The sequence below is a fragment of the Apteryx mantelli genome, chromosome 9 (genome assembly GCF_036417845.1).
Source record: "Apteryx mantelli isolate bAptMan1 chromosome 9, bAptMan1.hap1, whole genome shotgun sequence".
NCBI classification, from domain to species: Eukaryota; Metazoa; Chordata; class Aves; order Apterygiformes; family Apterygidae; genus Apteryx; species Apteryx mantelli.
In genome coordinates, this window is record NC_089986.1 from 32,369,927 (window position 1) to 32,390,194 (window position 20,268).

At 47.4% G+C, this 20,268-nt stretch overlaps 2 protein-coding genes across 2 annotated transcripts; both read right to left on the reverse strand.

Moving 5' to 3' along the window:
• Positions 1-363: 363 nt before the first annotated feature.
• On the reverse strand, positions 364-5,976 carry NEU4 (neuraminidase 4). The gene is made up of 4 exons (XM_013952474.2): positions 5,827-5,976; positions 2,771-2,976; positions 2,142-2,397; positions 364-1,580 (listed from the first exon to the last, which is right to left on the reverse strand). Exons 2-4 carry the CDS (start codon positions 2,969-2,971, stop codon positions 502-504), a joined length of 1,536 nt encoding a protein of 511 aa, XP_013807928.1. The 5' UTR covers positions 2,972-2,976; positions 5,827-5,976; the 3' UTR covers positions 364-501.
• Positions 5,977-9,474: 3,498 nt separating this feature from the next.
• GAL3ST2 (galactose-3-O-sulfotransferase 2) lies at positions 9,475-12,396 on the reverse strand. The gene is made up of 5 exons (XM_067302212.1): positions 12,381-12,396; positions 12,120-12,195; positions 11,600-11,683; positions 10,777-11,056; positions 9,475-10,681 (listed from the first exon to the last, which is right to left on the reverse strand). The coding sequence occupies exons 1-5, from the start codon at positions 12,394-12,396 to the stop codon at positions 9,812-9,814; spliced, it is 1,326 nt and encodes a 441-aa protein (XP_067158313.1). The 3' UTR covers positions 9,475-9,811.
• Between the last annotated feature and the right edge of the window lie 7,872 nt (positions 12,397-20,268).

A 20,268-nucleotide genomic window follows, 5' to 3' on the forward strand; every position in this document is an offset into this window, starting at 1 on the left:
TGCTGACAGTGGTGTTGGCCAGACCTGCTCTCCGTGGCCATCTCTCAGCTCAGCTCTGTCCCTTCCTGGTCCCTCTGGCCTTTGTCACGGGGCAACAGTGCAGCAGGATGAGCTGAAGGCATTGGTGGTTGTAGTTACATGAGGCAACTCATGCTTGAAAAGAAGGCCTTGGGCTGGGGAAGTGACACAAGTCTCCAAGCCCAACACACCACTTTTAATTTAAAAAAAAAAAAAGCCAGGTAAAACCCTGTTTTGGAATAGTAACACCTGCCTTCAGTTCAATCCAGTTGTGTTTGCTTGCAGCAAACCAAATCCTTAGCTAGTATAAATCAGTACAATGAACAGTTTCATGGGGCTCTTCCTGCTTGCACCAGTTGAGGGTCCAGCCATGATACCACTGGACCCAAGTTGAATGAGGAGGCTTGGCAGTCTCACTGTTTCACCTCACAGCTTCCCTCAGTCAGCCTGGTTTTGGAGATGGGGTTTTGGTGCTGGGAGACTCTAGGAGACAAGGCAGCTCCTTCCCTTCCTCTTGCTGTGGCTCAGTGGGACATCCTCTGGCCTCAGCGTCGTGGATGTCAAGGGGATGTTCTGGAGCACGTCATGCAGCGAGAACATGCTGAAGGAGATCTGCTCGTAGGGGGACCATGTCCCATTCTCATACAGGCAGGCAAAGGCAATGGCTGGTGTGCCAGAAGCAGAGTATTCAGAGTAGGGCAGCTCGATGTAGGCCAGATCTGAATAAGCACTTGGGCCTTCATATATAACCCATGGTTCAGTCCAGCTTTCGGCATCCCTGGGGAATGTACTAAGGTGAATCCCCATGTTGACCCGTGACATGGAGCTTGTGGGGTGGGAATAGAGCACCCATGTTGGTGTTTGAAAGAAGAAAGAGGGTTTGGAGGTAGTTTTGGGATCACACTGTCCTGCATCTCGACCCAAGAAGGTGACATCATGGGCATCACTGTGATGCTCTCCAGAAGGACAGACCTCCTTGGACCCGGCTCGCATTTGGCTGCCTGCAGTCTGGCTGCTCAAAGCTGTGGTGGGTATGTTTCCACCTGCTGCTTCCCAAGCAGGAAGGTAATGAAACCTGGAGAACTTCCTAGAGAGCAGCAAGCGACCTAGGCCTTGGAGGGATGCTGTCAGGGTCCGGGAAGCAGTGGGAGCATAGACAAAAGGTGCAGGGAAGCCAACAATGCTGCCATGACAGCCATGTGGGGGTTCAACTAGCCGCTGGACCAGCTGTCCAACATGGAAGACAGCCCCATCATCGGTGCTCAGTGCCTGAACCCGGAAACCCAAGGGGCTCCGGGCATTGCAGTAAAGGACATTTGAGCCATCCTCCTCATCCACAGAGACCAGCTGGCACTCACCCGTCTGCAGGTTGGGGATGAACTCCCCAAAGCGCCAGCTCTGGCCATGGTCATCACTGTAGAAGGTGAAGGAGTGTGGGGTAGTTTTGCAGAGCTTCCCGAAGCACTTCTTGCAGTCAATATGGTAGCTGTAGGCAGGTACCAGCAGCCGACCAGACCGGAGCTGGATCCCATGCCCAGGGCCCAGGGCAAATGTGGCCCAGTCTGGGTAGGAAAGAAGGGATGAACATTAGGAGCAGCCTGGCTCCTGGTGCCTGCTCCTTCCTTCCAGGGGTTGGTACCACAAGTGTTTTCCCAGTGCCTCTTCCCCTAAACCCTGCATGGCAGGGGCTGCTTTGGGCCCATACTGCCCTCCCACACCAGTGCTCAGTCCTTCAAGCAAGCTCCTACGGAGCAGCAATAAAAAACAAGCCTAACCCGGTAAGTTTGCCGGGCTGGAGGGCAGCAGAACCTAGGGGTGCCTGGTTTTCCTCATGCAGGGTCCTAGTAATGGCCATTGAGGGTGAAGGGGGAAAATAAAAGAGATATACAGATATTCTCCCCATCTCCTCTCCCCTCTGCTTGGGGTTCTCTTCCTTTTCTCCCCAATCCTGTCCTTTAATGCTCACTGGCTTCCCTGCCCTGGGGCATGTGGTCACAGCCAGAGACTGACTCCAGCTGGGGCACAGGTTGATCCTGGAAGCCAAAAATCATGCATATCTCCCTGGCTTTTCTTTCCCTCTGAATGTGTCCCTTCCTCTCCCCCTCTTCCCTCAGGATCACTACCTTTGATGGCTCTGCCAATGACCTGCTGTGTCAGGTCTGTGACCTTGCTCCAGCTCAGGCCTTGGTCAGAGCTGGTGACGTAGCAGAGGCGGGTGACGTTCTGGCCAGTGATGATCTGGTAGGCTTCTGGTGTCTTTCCCAGCACCGTGATGAAAAAGAGGAAGAGGGTGCCTGTGTACTCATCGTAGACTGGGCAGGGGTTCATGGATCGGTGGTGCTTCAGGGTTGCAGTCTCGAGCACTCTCATGTCTTCCCACTGCCTGAGTAGAAGAGGAGTGGGAGGGATAAGGAGCCCTCACCTCCATCCCTCCCAGGTGAGGGCCTTTGCCTGCTGCCTTGCCTCTCCTGTGCTCTGCAGCTTAGCCTGGGCCTTCCTGCATCCCTTGCCCCCATTCCCTGTACACAGTCACCAATGGGCTTCAAACAGCTCCTGGCATTCAGCTGTGCCATACACAAGTGGTACAGCGGCAACCAGTGCACCTGGAGGTCTGACTTTTGTGGGGTCCCAGTGTGCCCCAGTCCCCTGACCCAGCAATGTGCCCGGAGGGAGTTTCCTGTCCTGCCTGGGATGCTTTTCCAGGTGATGCTCCCTTCCCTTTTATTTGCTGCTGGTGTTTGCTGTCTCTCACCTCCACGTAGTTTCTGTAGATGGTGCCTCGTCGCAGCACCAGTAGGTTGGCGTGGGCATCATCTGCACTCAGTCGCTCCTCAGCAAAGGCCAGCAGCTTGGCCATGCAGGGTAGGTAAAGCAGGGCTGGGACACGGTATGTCACTCCATTTGACTCCTTCTCAAATAGCACTGTCCGGGCTGGGAAATGCCGGGAGCCCATGCTGGCTGCAGCAAAAAGAAATGCACACAAACCCACCAAATGAAGTGTTTGCAAAGGAGGAAGAGTCGGCGGCAGGGGAGCACTGACTCCTTGGGACATTCTTGCCTTTCCCAGAGCTGAGGGATGCAGGGTGGACACTCACAGGGTTTTGCTTAGCCCTAAGGGGGTTGCCGAGCCATGCTTTTTGCCTGATCACATTGGCTTTTGGGAAAGACAGTGAAAAGGGCTTGGCTTAGAGGGAATTCCTGACTCCAGCCACGAAGGCCTGCATCAGAGACATGGGAGGTGCTATGTAGGCTACATGCATATTTTTCGTATTTTCTAGAATGACTGTTTCTGATGTGACAGGCTGGCAGTTAGGCTTGGTCATTTGGCTTTTTTTTCTTTCTTTAAGAAAGCCTTCATATTATTTTTGCAAAAGAGGAAATACCCCTTTCTCCTTTCTGCAGAGATCCTACGATCCCACACATTAGCTGTAACAAACTTTGGACACAGAGCAATCACGAGCAAGTCAAAGTGCAATTGGATGAATGCTACCCACAAACAAATACAGTCTGGAAAACAGGTAGCTAGCTAGCTTAACAAAAGGTCAATGTTTTAGTTCAGAGGACAATTGACTAAACAGCTGACTCGGTACTGAGAGTATATAGTCTTCACACAGTGGTAAATCTTCCCCACCCAAAGATACAAAATGACTCTTTCGTAACACTGACAAAGCAGAACTGGGCAGACCCTGGAGACTTGGCTACCAGTGAAAGCAAACCTGGAGCAGGGTCTGGCCCCAAAATAAAATTAAAATGATCTCCAAGCCAGCCCTTGAACGGGGCTTCCAGTAAGTTCAGGCCAGTCAGCGAAGAGCGGGATGTGACCTGTGGTTCCCAGTTCCTCACTCCCATTATCTGCTGTATTGTGATGAGGGCAAATTGCTAGCTACCTCGGTGTGGCCAAGACACAGGGACCAGCCCAGGATCCTCGCGCAGATCTTCAGGGCACACTTTTGTACTGGATTTCCCTGGATTTTCCTTCACCACAGCTTCACAGCTGAACCTGGCTCTGGAGAGGGTTGCAGGATGCTATGCAGGGTGCACATCCCTCCCCCATACCACAACATGTGCTGATGGCCTGCTTAACGCTGCCAAATTAACACTCCTCCTCAAAGGGACATCTGTATTATTTCCTCCTGCCTTTGTATTTACTTGTTCAAGAGGGAATGTCTGGTCTCAATAGTAAGACCCAGAAGACGAGATTTTAAGCATCTGAAAAAGAAAAGCTGGCTTCCAGAGTGGGCTCTGGAGGTACCTAAACCATTCTCTCCCCTGCAAGCCCTGCAGCAGTGTATAACAGAGCCAGTTTTAACCTGGGAAAGGATAGCAGGGCAGCCTGGCTAGCCCAGACCTCACCCTGGCTGCAAAACTCCTTGGCAGAGCCAGAATTCGTAAGGCTCTACCAAGGCGCCTGCCCCAGTGCGCTGGGCCAAGCTGCAGAGAGGGAGCCCAGACCCCAGCAGAATGCTGGCTTGGGCACCCAGCACTCGCTCAAGGACCCAGGAAGGTTTTGCAGCAGTCTGTGAGCTCCCAGATGCCAGAGGCTGCTGCCCTCTCTCACCATCCTGGAGGAGTTAGAGGATGCCCACACTTCCAGAGAGTCAAGACCTGGATGTAGAATGGGTACCCAACCCCCCCAAAAAGGAGAGCCAAAAATAATGCTGTCCTCAGCCTGCAAGTGTGCAAAGTCTGGACTAGGGAAGGCTTCCAAACACCAACAGGCAGAGAGCTAAACTCACTCCTTGTTTCTCCCTACTGTGGGGTGAACCTGGAAGTGCATGGCATGCTAACAAACCAGCAATTCCTGCCGTGGCCGCTGACATCTGAGAGAAAAATATCCCCCCCCCCCTCCAGCCCCCCAAGATAAAAGGCATTGTGGACATACTTGGTATGCACCACTTAGGGCCCAGCCCAAGGGAGGCTACCCTGATCGTCCCTCCTTGGGATATGGGTTACTAAGGTCACAAGTGGTCACAAGTCACCACTGCAGAGGACCACTGTTAGGGAAGGGAAGGTGCCTATGTGGCTCCTTCCAGCTCGCTCCCTAGCCAGGCTCTACCTGGGACTGCAGAGCAGGAGTTAATTGTGTCCCTGTGACACTGAGGTATCGCATCAGGGTGTAAGTCCTCACCATATGCATTTCCTTAAGGGAGAGCAGAATCCCAAAGGGATCAGCAGTCCCTGACAGAGAAGGCCTTGGGGCAGAGCCCCCATTCGTCTAGGCAACTTAGACCTGCTGAGGGCAGTTTCCATCTCTGCACTCTTGTGCGTGGCTGTGAGCCTGGTAACTACAAGTTGTATACTTTGCTTTCCTGCTCTTATCTTCCTTTGCACAAACCAGTAGGTTTTATGAACAACCTTAAAGTGCAGCTAGCAAGGCCTGGGCTGGAAATGAATGAAGCTGTCTGGTTACAAGGCCAGTCCAGCCTGGGGATGGGGGAGACTTGGTGGGGCTCTGCTTGGGTCAGCGCTCACTGGGCAAAGCTACACAGCCTCTCCTGGTCCCTTCCGCTGCTCTTCTTTCTCCTGTGCATTTCCATAGGGCGAGAGATGAGAGCATGCTGTTAGAAGATCAGAGCTGAGCCATAAGGCCACAGGAGGAGAGCAGCTGGGAGCAGCAGGTATCCATGCATTCTACTCTTGCATGGAAATGGAGTGGCCTCTGGGATACCAGGTAGTTTGCTAGTGGTGCCTGCTGCTGAGAAACCAGCTTCTGACAGAAAAGGTGGGACTGAGTGGGACTTTTGCTCACATTTTTATCAAGAGCTTGCTGAAAGCTAAAGGTTTCATGGAAAATGCAAAGGCACTCACCCAGTCCCGCTCAGTTTGAGGTGTTCTCCCTTGTCCCACAGCCGGTGCTGGCAAACTGCAGCGCACTCCTCGCCCTCCTTTCCACCACCATGGTGGCTAACACCGGCTTACAGAGCCACCCAGGCCCTGGCTGGCTTCTTGCAGAGTGTGTTTCCCTTGTGTTTCATTGCCCCTCTTGTGGGACCCCCTGCAGCGGGCTCCTCCCACTGCTGGGTCACGGGGCTCTCCCACAGCAGCAATCGTCAGCGACCAGGAAAAAACCCTGAGTCAGCAGCAGTAGCTGGAGCAGCAACACAGGGCAACAAAGGCACCATTATCAGTGAGGACTGGAGCTGGAATCAGCAGAGCCCCAGGTGCCCGGGGCCTCCCACTTGCAGATTTGTTTTGCTCAGGCCTGTAGGGAGGTGATGCAAGGACAGCAGCACCCATGGAGGGTGTGCTCCTCCTGCCTAAGTTTCACTCCTAATTTCCCACAAGGCATGAGAGGGGAGGCACACTCTCAGGCAGGCTGGGAGAAATCTGGTTCAAAGGAAACTCACACTTTGCTTTTTCTTTCTCCTCCCAGCTCCTGCTGCAGCAATTCAAAACCATGCATTTGGAAAACATGTCTTAATGCAGGACAGGGCTGGAAACTGGAATAACAGAGGGATGGGAATCAAAGGGACCAGGAAGTGGGAAAAGATAAAAAAGGGTAAGAAGATGGCTTTGGCCTACATAAGCCAAGAGGAAGTTTGTGACAAGCCACCAGTATTCAGACTCTGACTGTCACAGGAACTCATGCAAACTTTGGGGGAAAAGTGATGCCTTGGGTATGTGGGGTGGGGGCAGCTGATTTGAGATACCTTGAGGCAAGAAAATACATAGGGCTTGTAAGACCTGCTGTGGTTATAGCAAAAGTTTGTCAGCAACTGGGCTTTTAAGGCTCACCAAAAAAACTGGCGGATAATGCTAAAAATAAAAGAGCACAACAGACAGACCTCTCTGGTCAGGCCCAAACTGCAGGTGAGCAGGAAGCCTTTGCTTGCTGTGAGACAGAGCTCTCGGCAGCCGGGGAAACCAGAAACCATCTGCAGCATGACAGCAGGTCACCTGCACCCGTTCTTCTACATGTTGCTGCTGGAGACCCTCTCTGCTTGTCAATGCAAACACAGGCATGGCTACATGAACACAGGAAGATTTATCTTGTCAGCCCCTGAGGACACTAAAGGGCTTTAACTGCCGAGACCAGCCTCTCCCCCAGAGCTCCACCCATGCATCCTCTGCCCATGGCCTCAGAGCCCCGTTGAAGCTCAAACTTGGCCTGAGCTTTGCTGGAGGTGTACCTATCTCCAACCCTGTCCCCTGCCCATCCTGGGGGGCTTCCCATCCCATCACTGCATCCACCTCAGCCCTGACTCTTTACCTCACCTTGTCTGATGGTTGTGGGGCTGTTATGTGGCTGAGCCCCTCACTTTCCCCACCCCTGCTCAGGTGTTGCCTGTATTGGTGTAACCCTTGGCTTCTAGCTAGTCCTCCCCATGGAAAGCAGCCCATGCAGCTTTCTGATATTTATCTCCCTGCTTTCAAGGGCAGTAATAAGTACAAAAGTCACAACAACACATCAGGCAGGAGGAAAGTAGGAGACAAATGGGAACACAGTCAACCTTATCATCATAGGTGGAGTAAAGTTTCCACTGTCAGCATAAAATGAATTAAAATCCTTCTTGAGGGTGAAGATAAGCATACAGTTTAGATATTTGATGATATTATGGCCACCTTATATAATTCCCAGTGTAAATCTAGGTAAAGGACTCAAAGTTCACGCAGCAACTCATAGACTAAAAGCTGCAAGGCAAAAATCCAGCAGCCTTGGGATATGCACATGAGCAGTTCATGCGAATGGCAGGCTGGAGAACTGGATGGGGAAGGCCCTTGGGATTACAGAATTTAAAGCACCAGGAAATGTTACAAGGGACCTCAGATTGCCAGCTTCTTCTCTGCCCTAGCTAGTTAAAATTTTCTCTTAAGCCTGTTAAATTTTAGCTATGGTTGTTGGATTAGAAACCCATTACGGTATCATTAATCTCTACATCGTTACTGCTTTACCTCATACGGCCTTGCCACTATGCAGATAAGAGCACAGTCGGAGATCAGGTAAGCATTGCACCGAGTGAGGCTAACCCTGGCCTCGGCTGGGACTGGAAAATGGTCTCTCATGCTCCCAGTAAGCACATGCCCAGCCATCAGTGCTCCCCTTCCCTTACCTAACTGGTGCCATTCGTTATTGCTCTCCATTGTAGGAAGGTTTGACTTTGGTAGCAACCTCAGTTGGTCTGTTTGGTCTCACTGGGGATAAAACCCACTGATGGTCATGATGTCCTGGCTCCACTGACTTTGGTGAAGGGCTTGCGTGACTGTCTTCTCAATTCGAATGTAGCCAAGTAAAATCCCAGCTCTGTTTTTGATCCCCCAAAACATGTTAGTCCTGCTGCTCTCTGCAGAGTACTAGGCAGTGCATTTCAGGCTGTCTAACTCAGTCCCCTTTGATTTCTACTGCATGACTTATTTTCTCTCATTTTCTAGACTGAACTGCTGAAAGGCTGTTTTGCCCCAGAGGTCTCTGTATTTCAGCTATAAGCGAAGTGAAACCTGGATCATTTATCAGAATCAAAGTATACGAGTAGTCCATTGGTTTGCAAATTCATGTAAGATAACTTTGATTGTGTTACTAATAAGCAGGTCATGCTGTTGCTACACAAAAACATACCAAAGAATGCAAAGCTGTACAGTTAGCAGCAGCTGAGCGCTTGGGAGAGCACATGAGTTCCCTGGGAAAAAAGAAGCCCTTCTCCTATCTCTCTCACCCTTGCTGCTGCTCCATCCATCACGAAGAAGGGAATATTTGTTAAACTGAAAAATACTATACCATTGTTATGAAAAGTGCGTTGAAAACGGGTGATGGGCATTTCCGCTCTGGAAAACTATGCCCAATAGTTCACTACCTTGTCCAATAAAGATGCCTGCCAGAGGTACAGTGGCAATAATTAATGACTGTGACGTCAAAACAAGGTCACCAGTGGAGACAGTTTGCCAATTCATCAGTGGCATTGCTGTTCTGACGAACCTCCCCATCACCGTTACGCCAGTGGGAAGCTTACGTATGAGCAAAACATTCCAGATAGGTTTGATTATCTCTTTCAATAGTGGGGAAATATCTTAAATAAGCAGCGTCCCTGCCTCCATCAACCCACTCTCCTAATCAGCGTTTGAGATTTTGGCCACAGGAACAGTGAAGACCTGATGAAGCCCCTGCTGGGCAGGGACACTGAGCAAGAACTTGGGACCTGGGGGAGAGGGTTGGTCTGGGGGATGAAAGGAGTGAATGTGAAGCTGTGAAAGTCTCAGGGTGTGGCTGAGTCTTGGTTACAGCCCATAACCCTTGGCTAGGGTCTCTGCATACACAAGGAATGTAGTTTACAAGGCCAGAGTTTCCAAAGCAGCAATGGAGCAGGCTGTACAGAGACATGGATGAAATTACAGTTATCTGATTTGTTATAATTAATCACAACATTCATTCTGTCTTACACTCTGAATCACTTTACTCTTAAACCACTTTCATCATCCGTCAACCTTGAAGTACCCGCAAACTGAAGTACAGGGATTACTAATTGTTCTTTATGACTGTAATAATGCTGTTTTCTTTTTATCCTGCCAAACAAAATCAAAGGGAGAGAGATGAGGACAGTTTTTATCTTTCCAGCAAAATGATACCAGGCTTTGAAAGCTGAGAAAGACTAAAAGTGCCAAAGGCATGTACAGCAGGGAGCAATAAAATGTGACAAAAAGCATCAATGCTGGCGGCCCTGGATGGCAGCTGTGGGAGGGGAAGAGGGAAGAAAAGGAGAAGGAGGGGGAAACCAAGGGATGTGGAGCATTTTATAATGATTAAATCGAGAAAACTTGTCTGTGTCACCTTTCACCATCCACAAACAGAAGGTACACAGGATTATAAGGTGTGGTTACGGCTTGGTGATGATTTGTTTTCTCGGAAACTATTCAAAAACGAGGGAAAGCCTAGCTGCTTCCCCTTTTTGTGTGGATGCTGAAGAGCATAAAGATAGGACATGTACTGAAGCTCTGGCATAACCATTTTCTGGCAGGGTCTCAGAGACATGTTGTCTAAGTCTTGGTTGAGGTTATAACTGAGGATATTTGCAGCCCCTGACTGGAAAGGCATGAGAGCTTTGTCCTTGATACGAGTCTTCTCTACTGGCTTCTGATCTGAGAGACAGGTCTCCATGAGTTCCTTCTGTCTTGCTCGCAAGTGATTCACCTCCTTTTCCAGTTCCTCTAGTCCCATGGTCTCCTGAATTCTCTTCCAGAAGCTCTGGTTGAAGTGCAGGTAGAGTTTCCAGTCAAGTGAGCACCACACTTTAACCCTCTCCTTGCTTTCAGGAGTTAAGGTCTGGACAGTGTCCTTGCTTCTGGAATTGAGCTTAAAGTAAATCACATCATCTAGATCCCAGCATAAAGTGTGTTTCAAGAGGATCATGGACTCATCAAAGTAGTCTGCTATCAAGATCAGGTGGAAGTTCTGTTCAATCTCCTCCAAGACCACCTGGATGTAGCTTTCATTATCTTCTGCATTGTTGTCATAGCCAAAGTCAAACCACATGTTATTCTTGGCGTAAATGTTTTCTTTGTAATTACCCTTATGGTAATAGTCCATTGGTGATGTCAAATACTCGTTCACATCCTTTGACATTCTGAAGGCAGGGGCAGCATCCTTGTAATAGACATAGGAAGATTCCAGCTGAGAAACTGGGTTCCTCAGGATGGAAAAGTAGAAGGTGTTCTCTGCCATCACTTTTTGCACCTGTTTAGGGGGAAAGAAGAGGAGCTGTTAGTCTGGAGACACTGCTTATTCAACAAGGTTTCTCAACAGGAGAACTCGGGAGCCATAGATCTTACCTCCAAATGGTTAAACCGTAGGTGATTGCACATGATATTGTAGTTTTGTCCTGTGGTTTGAAATTCCTCTACAAAGCTAGTCATGAAGGTCTCTGGATAGCCCAGGTGGACAAGCTGGCCAGCTGGGAGGGCTATGGTGAGGTTATGCTTCTCTGTGAACCGGAACAGGATGTTCAAGATGGTGCTGCTGGCAGTCTTGTGTGTCTTGAGGAACATGACATTAGTCTTGGCACGACAGGACGTGCGAGAGGTCACGAACTCTGCAGAGATCCTCCAGAATCTGCATGAACTTAACACATGGGGAAAACAATCTCAGCAGGCCTATAACCCACCTCTTACATCTGGCAATGCAGTTTTTATCCTAGCTCAGCTAACCAAACCACCTCTTTTTTTTCTTACTGTGTAAGAAAATGTATGTAAGGTTTCAGGAGTCAAACCTGAGCAGGCTTTCCTTCTGATATTGCACTTGCAGCTGGTGCAAGTCACCAAACCAAACAAGCCCCATCCCTTAGCTCCAGATGTCAGACAGTCTTCTGCTTCCACTTGTCCTCACTTACCAGGCAGAGGAGGAAAGGCTCAAAGCTGTCAACTTGATCCCCTTTTCTATTTCTGTATGGCAGATTTTGCTCAAAAGAGCTGCACTTTGGCTAATTCAATCATTTACTTGCACGCCAAAATGTGGATCCAGGACCTAATTTTGGACCGCTGCCCTTTTAATGTTAGACTAAATCTCACGAGAGTTAAATGAAGTGTCACAGGTCAGATTCTTGCTTCCCTGTACAGATAAAGTCATGTAACCAGTTGCACTTGCTGAACTTACGGCAGAATGTTTTTATTCACATGAAAGAATCCAGACAGGAAGACAAGTCCCAGCCCAAGGTTGAAAAAAAAGAGATATTTGATATGCCTGGAAAGAAAGTAGAGTTTCAGTGAATCTTATCTAATAGAAGATAAACCTTTCCCCAGACAAGACACACCAAATTTCGCATGCTGTCCTCAGGACTTTTTATCACTGGGATCATTGTTTCTTCTTGATACCAGCCAGCTTTGGCTCCCCCAGCTGTATTAGTAATTCTGGTGCTTAAAATCACTGTCTTTTAATTTTGGCCTTCCACAACACACAAGCTACATCAAACAGAGCCTGCTAAACACTTCAGACAGCCTTCCGGTCTGTTCCTCTGCCTTTAATTTTTCTTTGCTTTTTGGTGTCTGGGGCTTTAGAGGTTAAGCATTTCATGCTTTTAAGCTTTTCTCAGCAGCTGCCAAGAGCTAGAAAATTACCACTTAATAGGGGTTATAGGGATTTCCTTAATAAAAAATCCCAGCTCCTCCTATGGTTTAACCATTTGGAGGTAAGATCCATGGCTCCTGAGTTCTGTTGAGAAACCTCGTTGAATAATGGCTCCAGAATATGGAGACCTAAAAGAAACACTGAACTGAGATTTTCAGAAAAAAAACCCAAAAAACAACAGACTAAAAACTCAACAGAACTGACAACAGACTAATTTCACCCTGCTTTCCAAACAAGAGGACTGCTTCCTCTCTGCGACCACATGCACACCTTTACCTCAATTACAGCTCCTCCTCCTAGCCCGGGCACTTACGCTCAGCATTACCCATGTCTCCCTCAGGTTTTCATCAGATTGTCTCCCCTTGCTCGGACTTTAATTTGTCTAAGCTCAGAGATGGCAGTCTGGACCGGGCACCTTATCTACTCATGGCCACTGTTTTGCTTGAAGAATGAAAAGGGGTGAGTGAAACCCTTTGATTTGACCCTAATTAGGCACCCACATCATCAGTTCATTATAGCTGACATAGGATATTTCAAAGGGTTGATGTCATTTGCTGATCAACTACTAACCAAAAGGAACTTTTCACCAACAGACTTGAGCTGGGTTCTCTCACCTTAAACATTTTTTAACTCAGTGTGAACTCCATATTTTAAGCTATGTTTTCCAAAATGCAGTGGACCGGGCTTGGGCTTTAAGTTGTTTTGAGTAGAAACATTCTCATTTACAGAATGGGACAATCATAATCCTGTTTCCTACTATTCCATATGAACAACGAAGCCAGCACCTCAGTGCTCATGAGGCTCAGCTGGCATCACAGTGACTGCTGGTAGGAAGCCTGAGAGCCAGGTAATGAAATTAGTTGCAAAATTTGGATAACATGCACACGTAACCAGTGGATAAAAGGCAATACTGAATATCTGCCTTCTTCCTGGAATGCTGTCCATCACAGGGAAGCTGTCCATCATGGACCCACAGCAAAAATGGGGTGTTCTGGGCCGTGAAAGACCTGAAAGACCCAAGTTACAACATGGAATATAGAGGTATTTGATTGTTGGATTTTTTTTAATAAAGGTGAATTCTGCAACTTTTGCCTTACATTCTTCAATCAAATATGTGAGTATACATGAATGTAAAATTTGTATAAGCTGTCTTCTTTTGTAGTTGAGAAATAGGAATACCTGAATGGAGAAGACACCAGAGCCAAACAAGTCAGTTAGGTTTCTGTGCATGTGGGATCTGGTAGCAAGTGTCAGGCTAAACTAGCCAGTGAGTAGGCTGAGAGGACTGGGAGCTGGGTCCCAGAGACAGTGAAGATCTGGGAACCAAATCCTGGAGTGACTGAGGGGCTGGGAACCGGCTACCAAAGATATCGAGGGTCTTAGAGAGACCAGCGGTCTGGGAGCTGGATGCTGGGGAGACTCATGAAGGGGGTTTCCCTTGAGCACTCATCCTTAGAAAGCAGGTAAGCTATTTGTGCTGTCTGTGCTTATGCGGGTGCCTATAAAGGCACTGTGCTCCTGTCTGTGTTAATCTGAGTGTGTGTGCGTGAGCACCTGCACATGCACACTGGGAATTTGGGCTCAGCCTCACTGTTGCCTGGGCCTGGCAACAGGGTGAAGGAGCAGCCACTCATCCTGGCCAGCACAGGAGGGGAGGGCCCTTCAGCCCCTGGACTTGGCCACACTTTGCAGGAGCGTAGGGAGTGTCACAGCCTTCAGCATACCTTCCCAACCTGCACATGGGGTTTCACCCACTATTCCGCATTCACTGTCTTGGCACATTCCTGTAAAAGTCGGTATTGATCTAAAAGACCAGTCCTTTGCAATACACATACTACTGTCACAGGACTGCAAGTCTCTAACCAAGCCATTTCTAAAAACGAGTGAATGTGTTGGGCCAATAGACACCATTAACAATGCTGGGCTAAAATAATTCCTTCCTTTAGTCCCTTACAGAAAGACACATCCCACTTATCTACGAGCTCATTTGCTCTATTTAGAGCACAAATGTTGCAGATGAGTAGTGCAAATATCTGGTGTTACAGAAGACACACCTGATCTTTCATATGCTTACCGGTGAAATGCTATGAACAGTTAAAGCCATAACTAAGCAGAGTGATTTCATAACTGGCAGGCATAGCAGTGGAAATGTATAGAGCATGATGCACAGAATTCCTGCTGCAATATTTTCTTCCTTCATAACATGACAGCAAGGAACCTTTCACCTGGAGTACATGAAGCCTACTGTAACGGAGAGCAGGAGAGCACATTCAGAGTACCCTTTGCCAGTAAGCCACTAGCTATTTTATAATTTTTGTTTATTTTTATTTACTTCAGATTTTTGCTCCATAATACAGTCTTTTTCAAAGAAGGTTTAAGAGATAAAACCAGAATAGGAACTTTGAATAGAAATTATCTAATCGTGCACAGTGTGAAACTGCTCTGGAATTCCCTCGAGGTACCCCCTTGTGAGCTGACCAGACCCTTTAAAGACAAATTCTTCCAAGAAGCCTAAAAACTGTCACGGTTGTCAGCATGGCTGTCACCAGAGGTTCAGCTCTTCTTTCTGAGCTAAACTGTGACATCTTCCAGGAGGGAAGAAAATGAGAAAAACTCCAAGGCAGTGTAACACTGGATGGCACTGAAAACCACAGCTCAGGTTGTAAATGTCCTTTTGACAAAATGGTAGCCCTTTGGATATGCTGCTATGGCTGCTTTAAGGTTTAGGACAAAATTTTTGTTTATTTGGATTAAACTGAAAATCAACAGACCTCTGAGGACCTGCATCGATGTAACAAGGTTCTTTCAAATTAAAAGACCTGGAATACAGCAAGAAACACTCATGGTGAAGTCAATCTTTACCCTGGAGCAAACTGTAACTAATTCTGTAGGTTATTAAGCACTTATACAGGTTACCTGAGCTATCTAAATTTGACCTTTCCACAAAAACATTTTTAACTCTGCAGCCATAATGTTTCTCCCCCTATGCCCTTACCTTGAAAGGTTTTTCATGTCCTGCTGCTGTGAGCTAGAAAATCTCTCCTTTGCAAAGCAACTCAAATGCTCCTTTCCTTTATGGGTGTCTTCAGCTCTCAGTGTGTAGGTGTGTCTATATCTAGCATCCCTTCTCTTCTATAAATGTCTGGCACAGGTAAGGACAAAGGGAGTGGCTAAGTGTTCCCAGGAGGTGGGTGGAAGTTAATAAGCTGTAAAAAGATCTGCCTTAGAAGGCAGGTTTTGCAACAGTTTTTCAGGGAAATAAGGACATAGCAGGACCCTTAGTGGGAAAGCCCCCTTCTCTTGAGAACACACATGCAGCATAAAGCCATGGATGAGGACACACAGGTACACCCGCACATAAACACGTTGTGCTCAGCTACCGGAGGGAGGCATGGGGGGGGGAGGGAAATCATAGCCCCATGTGGGGCAGGATGCCTGCCTTGGAGGGTGGAAGGAAGCACCATATGGTCGTTCCGGTTTCATCTGCATGTCACCCTGTAGAGTGCTGTACACTCTCACACCGCTTGGCCACATAATGTCAGTGGCACTGGCCACAGCACCATACTGCCGATTCTTGCTTGGTGATTTAGGACTGTAATTCTCTACCAGACATCGTGGCAGCAAAACTGGAATAGGTGTTTACCTACTGGAAATTCCTCTTCATTTTAAGAAGCACCACTGGCTCAGAAACCCCTAGTCACAAGGCATTTAGGCTTCAAACACTTACTTGCCCCGTGAAAACCCAATTATTGTAACTGGAGGTGAGGAGCTTAGATACTTTGCTGTATCTGGGCCTTTGGGGGGAAAACTCCTGCCCTTAAACCAGGTGACTGTCATTTTATGGTTTGTCTATGAAGTGACTTCCTGGTGTTATTGATGACCATTATAACTTGCATTACACAGGAGTTTGAGATTCTACCAAGGCTCCTGTACACCAGCACTTCACAGACTGGGTCTCAGGGTACGAATCCCCCTGGGAGATCAGGACTTACCTTGCAGGTCTGGGGGGCAGAGTAATCCGTCCCCGCCATATGTTGGGCTAATGTCCTTGCTGCCTAGCTGGGGAAGGCAGAACCTGTGGGAGCTGGGCAGCCTCCAGCTGCTTCTGCACATCTGGGTGGGGAGCAATTCCAGGATATTTCATGCCAGGAATGGGTCTTGTGATACCTTGTGCTGCTATGATTATTCTGTTCACCTGCTGCCTTATCCTGGCACCATCTCCTGGCACAGAGGGATCTTTGCAAGATGGCAAGGGAAGGAGGGAGGAAGAAAGCATGAAGAGGGGCTGGGCCATGCCTGGGAGCAGCCAGAAGCTTCGCGGTATCGTTCATCAGCAATGAAGACTCTGCCTGACCCCCATCTCCAACTCCCTCCACATACACACACCGTGCTGCAACCTCCCAGGCCCTAAGCACAGCAGAGGAATTTATGGTCAGGGCATGTAGTCGAAATGTTCCTAATTTGGGCAATATGAAGCTTACCCATGTCTCACAGGCTGGCATATGGCATTAAACAGATGCTTTTGGTCTTTTATGTCTATACCACTCCCATGCAACACCATCAGTTACGGTCTCCTTCCCTCACTCCTGCTGCAACCTTTCCAGTCCTTGTATGCTGGTAGCGTGCCAACCTGCCACACAAAACGGGCAATGCAGTGCTCGGCATTCTGATATCCTTCACCTAAGTTATTAAGTTATTAGAGTGCCCAGATATACTTCATTTCTTTCCTCTTTTAATAACTGTTTCCTTGTCCCAGGTTCAGTGCTTAATAAGGTTCAGTGTTCAGCAAGGTACAGTGTTGCTTTCCACAAGTTTCTTAGTAGAATGGGACACAAAGCATCTTTTTAAGAATTTCTGGGGTTACTCCTGCATAGCGTCAGCTGCTACTGGCAGCCTGGCAGAAGGGTCGTGTTTAATTGAGTTCTTGCTCCTGTTACATTATACATGTCAGCTGTGTGATTTCTTTGTTCGGAGGCTGGTAGAGTCCACAAACACAAAAGAGCATTTTTTACACATTTAAACTTGATTCATTGCTCTTTCCTGTGGTGGTGTACAAGAACTGACGCACCCGTTCAGGTTTGGTTACCCAGAAAAATGTGGCTCTGTGCAGAAATACTTGGCTTACTTCTGAGCTCGCTTGCTCTAAGACTGGAAGTGGGGAAGAGCTGGCCCAGTTACCTGGGGCAGAATGCCTTCGCTGCCCATGCCCACCTGGTGAGAGGGAGTTCAAGTGCTTCCTAACTGTGTCATATCAACACCACTTCAAGGTGTTGAGCATATGCAGACACTTTGCATTATTCCGATATTTAAGTCCACACCAGAAAAAAATAGAATTATGGACAAGGAATTCCTACAACAATGATTCTCTACATAAAACAAACACACACACATATACTGTCCCTCGCTCCTTCTTCAGATAAAAATGAACCAATATTTGAAAGCATCATTGAAAAGCATAAATAGAAATGTAATGCTGGTAAGTTCCTAGAAAGATATTATAATTAATCCTATGATAACTCCTCCCTTCTGTTTCCTCTGGAAAAGTTGCTCTCCTGTTCAGCTGAGACTCAGTGAACTTTACATTGAACTGTCAGATCTCAGCATGTAGCGGAGATGGCTACATTTAACTGGGACAGAATTCCTCTTGCCACAGTATAAGGTTATCTGGCAGCTCTGAGTCTCTCCTGAGCTCTCTCTCCATACATAGCTGTAAAAAAAAAAAGGTCAGTAAGGAAAGTTTCACTTCCCCAACAGAACCACTGTTTTAAACCTTTATGGTCAGTGGTCTAGGGGGAAAAAAAAAGAAAAAAATGGAGTAGAAGAAAGGCAGGGAACATAAGCAGTTTGATGTGGAAAGAGAGTATCAGCCTAATTTGGCAGAGAGCTAACCATTTCTTCTTTAGTAATAGCATGAGCTTTCTGTATTTTTGCATCGCCTGATGCAGAGCTCCCATAAACAGCATAGCCTGCGTGCGTTTCACGTTCTGTCTTGTTTGCTAATGATGGCATGAATGACTCTGCTTAACCCTCTTTAACTAACTCTCTAACTACTAACTTTAACTATGGTAATCCTAGATTTCGGGTTGGACAAACAACTGTTTTGCACCAGATGTTATGACATGAAACTCTGCACAAATATAACATGTCTACACCCTCATCAGGTATGGATGAACGCCTTGCTCCAGGGACACCAGTAAGCTGATTCTGTGATACATCTAACTGAAAACGATACAGGAATGTTGTTGCTGGAATGCACCTGAGCTTGGTGACAGAGTTTAAGCCTTGGGCAGCCTCAATATGAATTTTCAAGGAACAGAAGGCCATCCAGGAGCACACTGTTTCAAATTATCATGGGAGGAGTTTGAGGAATTATTTACTCTGGGGTTGTTACTGCTGAAATGGACTAACAGCATCTTGAGGGCTACTCTAAAGAGCATCACAGCCTGAATTAGCCCTTAGTTATAGGAAAATGTAACGATGGTAAAATGCTCTCAGCCTGGTGGCTAGAGGCCTGAAGGATGAGCTCCTCCCTGAGAGCTCCTGAGGAATGAAGGCTCAGAAGGGTACAGAGTCCCTGTCAGAGAGGAAGAGACAGGGACCTGAAGAGGAGACACCAAAGAGCAGGTCCAGATAGGCTCTAGTAGCACCACAGGTCGCATAACACATGCAGGTATTTCTACTAAAAGCACCCATACTGCCAAGCTGAGAGCGCTGTGATCTTATAATATGAAAAGTTTGGCTACCCAACAGTGCCAAGGATAAGCCATCATCCTTAATCCAGCACAACAGCTTGCAGCCTTGTAAAGAAAGTGTTCTAGTTCAAATAGAAGAAAAAGACTCTAGGATGTTTTTCTTCCAAGAAAAAGAATCCGTATGGATCATCTATTTCACTGCACTGTGAAAGAGCAGAAGAAACTGAACAGCAGCTAGCAGAAGAAGCTGCTAACAGTGAAGAGAGATACTGGATAAGACAATCACCTTTCCTGGTCTCATGAAGTCTGGTGAGGCCTCCCTCAGCAGCCTGAACTGGGACTGGTGGGTGAGATGAACTCAGAAGCCAGCTGGACTGAGCAGGAGGATATGGCTCTAGGAGGATGGAAGTTAGCTATCTCAGCAGCTCCTCAGCAATGAAAGAAGAATTTGGCCTCATATTTCTACATTTTGGAGAAGAGGCCAATTGCCAGGGCCTCTTGCAGTTTTCTGTGTTGTAAAGATTTGTAACAGAAACACTAAGATTTAGTGACTTCATATTGAATTAGTTAAGACTGAGTGAGGTCTGAATGGAAATGTGTGTGTGTGAAAGCACTAGATGAAACAATAGAGCCTGGGTTAAAGAATGGCATGTATTGGTAACCAGGGACATGATTGACAGTAATAACACTGGTAAACATTGAGGAATGAATGGTTTACATCAAGACCTGAAGGCCTGAGGCTTGATAAGACTGCAGCATGGATGACTCATTAGCAGAAGACGTGCACGCTGATAACAGGAGGGTGGCAACAAGGTTACATCTAACTGTGCAAGTCATTCTTTCCTGCCATCTCAAAAGAGAGACAGACTGTAGCCAAAAAGATATACCTAAATTGAGGAAACAAAGACAGTGCCTAGGATTCATGGAGGAAGAAGAAAACAAGATGCTAAGTCGAAATGATTGTGCCATAACCATCAGACTCCTAAGGGGTATAAAAGACCTGTCCAAACAACCCTTATCCTCCATGTTGCTTACAATTGACCCTGGCCAGACTACATGGACACACATCAGATGGGACACGTGTGCTTGTAAGTATGTGCATGTGAGAGGGCATGAAAAATCTATGAAAGAATAAGCATAAGTAAAATCAATTTTCTCTAAAAATAAAAATCAATCCCTCTTTCCATTAGACCTTTCAGTGAGTTCTGATATATTACTTTCCTACACCATCTTCTTTCCCTTCTGTCTCACTCTCCTGCTTGAGTAAGCCTACTTTTTTCATTCATGTTTTGCAAGTAAGGAATCCACTGAATGCCAGACAAGCTGTTTTTATTTTCCTGTGTTCCCAAACACAGAGGTGAAAGGGAGTTGCAAGGCAGTGCTGTAGTGAAGTGTCCTTCCCAGACTGCATACCTGTACCTGTGTGCTGTATGTGGGGTAACACTGATGCCTACTGGGTACAGCCTGGAGGTGACATCCCTAGAGAGGGCACAACCTGCTAGAGGTTTT